Here is a 5,145-nt window from a genome sequence, read left to right as displayed (position 1 = left end):
GCATATGATTATGTAAATCATCACTTAAGCTATCTACACACCAACAATTATGATGATCCGTCATCCCCTTCTTGCGTTATTCTCTTTCAAAGTTTGGGTCAAAATCAGCTCCTGCAGTTCCAAAAAAGCCGCTAGGGGGTCCAAATCTACAGGACATATTTTCCTAACAAAGAGCTATCCACCACTTAAAAATCATGACTATAGCATGTTCAGAAGACGAGATTTGAAAAGTGAAAGTTCCCCTGCAGTACCACAGAAAGTCGCTAGGGGGCCCAAAATCCAATCATTACAAGGTCTCCAACAGACCTACCCACCTACAAAATATGAAGACAATACATCCAGGCATTCTTGAGTTATCGTTCCATGGACTTTCACATTCCTGTACAATTCCTAGAATTCTTGCAATCTGCACACAATATAGTAAAAATTTGGCTCGCCCCTGAGGCGTCGCCAAAAATAGAGAGGCATTGCTTAGGTTTGGATGAGTACAATGCATAGTACACTTACGCAATAAAGTGTAAAAAGTAAAGGCACAAAAACTTTCAACCAAACACATTTCTTTATTAGCTTCAAAGGACCTTAAACTTTTTTTCACAAATCGTTCATTGGCCTTATAGAATATTTTGATCACTAGATAAGTTACACACGTCTTGACCAAATCTTCATCTTATCCGAATTTTCTTTTCTTCCTCATGCAGCTTCTTAACTTCAGATCAGATTCAAACACATCAAATTTACTACATGATTGGAACCCACTACTACAAATCAAAGATTAGTTACCATTATAATTTTCTACATTTCATGCATCTGAACCTCATATCAGATTCAAAATCCATCCAAGTGCATACATTGAAAGCCAATTCTTGGCAAGTCGAAACTCCCACAAATACCACTTAGAAGCTCATATGATATATAAATGAAATAAGGAAATAATAGGACAGATAAACAGTGACTATTAATAGTTCCTTAAGCGTCAAGGTGAAAAACCCTTTTGCGCGATCAATAAGAGTTTAATACTGACTTCTAATCGATTACTAAGGCTTTACTGAAATGATACAGTCGTACTTTCTGTTCCTAGAATTGCTTCAACGAAGCGGCAGAATTGCCCTTAAATCCACGTTTTTCTGTATTAGATTCTTGTCCAACAAGCTCGATCGTGATAACATAGCGCAAACGGCTTCCTAGCGCCCGTCGGTGGTACTGCAGCTGCCCAGCTGTAGCTGTGAATTGTTTTACAGTGGATGGCAGAGAACCGCGGTGAACAGTGGAGGTGACACCCCGGCCTGCCGCTTATCCTCCTGCTGAACAGATAAACACTTTCAGTAATTCGAACAATGTGTCTCACATCGTTATCGTTACCAATGGCGATTTAATGAGCGTGCTAAAATTTATCAATCCATATCCAAAAATGGCAAGTTCACATGACGTACCTGGAGCGACTTGACATATGAAGTCAAGATTGTAGCCACATCCATAGTTGCTCCAATTGCCTTTCATGTATGCGGAGTATACAACGCAATCACCACGGCTAACCGGGTTTCCCGGAGCCCAGGAGTTGTAGTCACCAAGTGCGGAACCGTCCACCCACTCAAAGCTGTTTTCACTGCGCTGACGGTGCAGACCGATCCAGTGGTCCCATCGAAAGGACCCAGACTTGTGCAAGGAGAGCAGGAAGGCGTTGGTGTCTGCGTCTCGGGGCATGGCGAGGGTGCCGCCGTCTTCCCCACAGGTCGCGGCCGCATCGCTGAAGGTCTTCTTGGTGGTAAAGAACTTGTAGCAGATTCCGCGGAACATGGTGTAACCACCAGGACAGGATGCTCTAAGAAAGATTTGCATTAAAAGAAAAATTATTTGAAGGACTCAATATCCGCACTGTTTTTCTGTCGTCCATTGGAAATTAGATCACCTCCTTGCAGACTCACTGATTTTCTGACTTAACATAATTTTTTCATCATCTGTACTTATCTTCCATGACTTCCAGACTTACAGTTGAATCAATACACCAACTACAACAAACATAAAAACATGTCGCATAAATGAAAGTAAAGGAATTAACATTTAAACAAAGAACTTTCGGCACGTGACGGAATGTGTGCCTCACCTGCATGTTCAGTCGGTCCGGTAGGTTTTGGACACTTCGACATCCCTGTTGGACCGGGTGGCCCGACGGGTCTCATCAGCCCTCGGGGACAAACTGGTCCGGGCGGCCCGTCCTTTCCCACAGGACCAGCCGGCCCCATGGCTCCCTTTTCTCCCGGAGGCCCAGCTGACCCAGTGACTCCTTTTTCTCCCGGAGATCCCGGAGGCCCGAAAGACACAGGGCCAGCAGGCCCCGTGGCTCCTTTTTCTCCCGGAGGCCCGAAAGACACAGGGCCAGCTGGCCCCATGGCTCCCTTTTCTCCCGGAGGTCCGGCAGACACAGGACCAGCTGGCCCTATTGCTCCCTTCTCTCCCGGAGGTCCGGGTGGCCCGGCAGACACAGGGCCAGCTGGCCCGATGACTCCCTTTTCTCCCGGAGGTCCGGGAGGTCCGGCAGACACAGGACCAGCTGGCCCCATGGCTCCCTTCTCTACCGGAGGTCCGGGTGGCCCGGCAGACACAGGGCCAGCTGGCCCCATGGCTCCCCTTTCTCCCGGAGGTCCGGGTGGCCCGGCAGACACAGGGCCAGCTGGCCCGATGACTCCCTTTTCTCCCGGAGGTCCGGGAGGTCCGGCAGACACAGGGCCAGCTGGCCCCATGGCTCCCTTCTCTCCCGGAGGTCCAGGTGGCCTGGCAGACATAGGGCCAGCTGGCCCCATTGCTCCCTTCTCTCCTGGAGGCCCAGGTGACCCGTCCTTTCCCACAGGGCCAGCTGACCCCATGGCTCCCTTTTCTCCCGGAGGCCCCGGTGGCCCGGCAGACACAGGGCCAGCGGGCCCCGCAGCCCCTTTCTCTCCGTGAGGTCCTAGTAGCCCTGATGAAGTACAAGTACAGTTAAAGACTTAAAAACATGATCACAATTGTTTAGCAAAATTAGCGAAAGTTCGTCCTTTGAGTTAAAGAATTTTGACGCCATTCCAACTTGCCTGACTTCTTGCTCATCTCATGAAGACGCTGCTCCAATGCAGCAGTTCGGTTCCTCTCGTTGTCCAAGTCACGCTTCAGGGCGTCAACAGTGATGGACAGTTGGGATATGTTGACAAGGTCGCGTTTCATGGCGTTGAATGTGATGGTAAGATCAGATATTTCCTAAACATCGTTGAGGATGCCAAACAATTGAAATAAAACAAACTACAAGAGACGGTTCACAAATCTTGATATTCACGAGAAAGAATGAAAATGCTGTCTAATAAAAGAGAAAGGTTGGAATTGTAGTTTTTACCTCTTTGTTGATGAAGAGAGTCAGAGGGGCGAGTCCCACAGCGACCAGGCTTAGCAGAACGCCAATACCGGCGGCCATGCAGCTGCGGTGGGAAAGGATGAAGCCTGCTCCTCCCAGATACGCACGGTCTGTACAAATATTAGTTATTTGGTTCTGGTCATTACAAAGCTCATTTTAACCTCGTATCAAGATAATGGCATTGAATGAGAGCGTACAAAAAGGCTGTTGGACCTATCAAAGGCTTGAAGCACCTCATGCTAGCTGGCTCAGAAAAGAACAAGGAACTGCCAACCTTCACAACTGCGTCATAGACTAGACTGGGAGGGCGGTGAGGTAGTAGACAGAGAGGACAACAGACGCATTCGGTGGATTAAGGAGGCTGTCTAGTCTGGTTGAGTAAGTCAACACCAGTGATGAACTGGGACGAGGGGGGACACAAGCTTAGACGCAATTGGGATTGTGTTCTCGCCGCAAAAGTGCCACCTACTCCGGCTACTTATAGCGGTGAGAAGCAGTACTCCAGTCAGAAGCTCTGAACTGGCAGACACCGAAACGTCAGCAGGTGAGATTTATTGGTTGTGTCAAAAGAATATCCTCTATCACATGTTCTACCAACCTGATGAAATCATTTTGTCATGCCTTCAAGTACCAGTGAGAGTTATCACCCATGTTTTAAAAAAATCTGTTTTGTCCTAAAACTATTGTATAGTGGAACTCGCTATCATCAAGTACATTTAATTTTACTACATCCTTCTGCTTACCTTGCTGCAGCCCCGCCCCACGTAAAGACGGTGGGAGATCCTCGTCCTTGATTGTATAGTACACTCTCTCGGCTTCTTTGTACGTGTCTGAAGACGAATCTGGCCCTACCCGTCGCATATCAGAAGGGCCGTCACCGCTCACACGGGGACCACCCTGATGGACAGCAGGTAGTCGGGGAAGCGGCCTGCAGGTTTGGCCGCCGCCCGGGCCCGAGGGAGGGGACCGGCCGGGCTGTGTTTGCTCGGACATTTGGACGGTCTGGTGGACAACGGCCACACAGTCTAAAAGGATAACTGTGAAAGAGGCATGAGATCTGCCTGCGCATGAGGTGTTGCGCATTTTGTTTTTCTGCGGCTGGCAGACACATTATGACGTCAAAGAAATTCTTCAAAGCTACGAGCTAGAGGCACACATCAATGCATTCGAGTTTCAAAGGGTTTCTAAGAACTCATGATTTCATTGCAAACTGTTTACGTGATACTATGTACAGATGATGCAGTTCTATTGACACCCGTTAACGCATTTGTCATAGTCCCTCAATTTACGCATCTCTTTCAGATTCTCCCGAATCCAGTAAATCTTTCTTTAAACGATATGAAAGGAAAATTTTTCATTTATCTGGAATGATGGGCCTGAAAGAATAACCAGGAAAACATTATGCAACTCAATTGAAAATGGTGGACTAAATCTCAAGAAGATATACGCTTTTTCTCTTACTATTAAATCTTCGTGGATCCCTAAATTGTATTTTAATGGAGATATGTTTACTGCATGGTTATTGAGAATGCATTTATCAGTGGGTGGCAACCTATTTCCTTTCCTTCAACTCAATTCTGTAGAACACTTTAGATTGAATCCATTTTTAGAAGATATACTTACTGCCTGGTATAAATATCAGTACAAGATCCCCACAGATCCTACTGAAATTAGGCAACAACTGTTATTTATGAATGATAATATATTGATTGGTGGAAAACCTGTGCTGTTTAATGCTTTTGAAATAGAGGTATGGTGTTTATGGT

At 46.8% G+C, this 5,145-nt stretch overlaps 1 protein-coding gene across 1 annotated transcript; it reads right to left on the bottom strand.

Moving 5' to 3' along the window:
* Nucleotides 1-540: 540 nt before the first annotated feature.
* LOC136434338 (collectin-12-like) lies at nucleotides 541-2,574 on the bottom strand. The gene is made up of 3 exons (XM_066427112.1): nucleotides 2,102-2,574; nucleotides 1,431-1,817; nucleotides 541-1,301 (listed from the first exon to the last, which is right to left on the bottom strand). The coding sequence occupies exons 1-3, from the start codon at nucleotides 2,556-2,558 to the stop codon at nucleotides 1,291-1,293; spliced, it is 855 nt and encodes a 284-aa protein (XP_066283209.1). The 5' UTR covers nucleotides 2,559-2,574; the 3' UTR covers nucleotides 541-1,290.
* Between the last annotated feature and the right edge of the window lie 2,571 nt (nucleotides 2,575-5,145).

This window comes from Branchiostoma lanceolatum, chromosome 5, assembly GCF_035083965.1.
Source record: "Branchiostoma lanceolatum isolate klBraLanc5 chromosome 5, klBraLanc5.hap2, whole genome shotgun sequence".
Taxonomy (NCBI): Eukaryota; Metazoa; Chordata; class Leptocardii; order Amphioxiformes; family Branchiostomatidae; genus Branchiostoma; species Branchiostoma lanceolatum.
Note: the sequence above shows the minus strand (reverse complement) of the source record. Positions and strands in the feature narration are given on the sequence as shown.

What these genes read in the sequence shown, in the direction of transcription:
- LOC136434338 (XM_066427112.1), bottom strand. Translation starts at nt 2,558, where the DNA reads ATGGGGCCAGCTGGTCCTGTGTCTGCCGGACCTCCCGGACCTCCGGGA. An exon ending in CGGACCGACTGAACATGCAG is followed by an intron (nt 1,818 to 2,101) that starts GTGAGGCACACA and finishes TCTTTCTTAGAG; the next exon opens with CATCCTGTCCTGGTGGTTAC.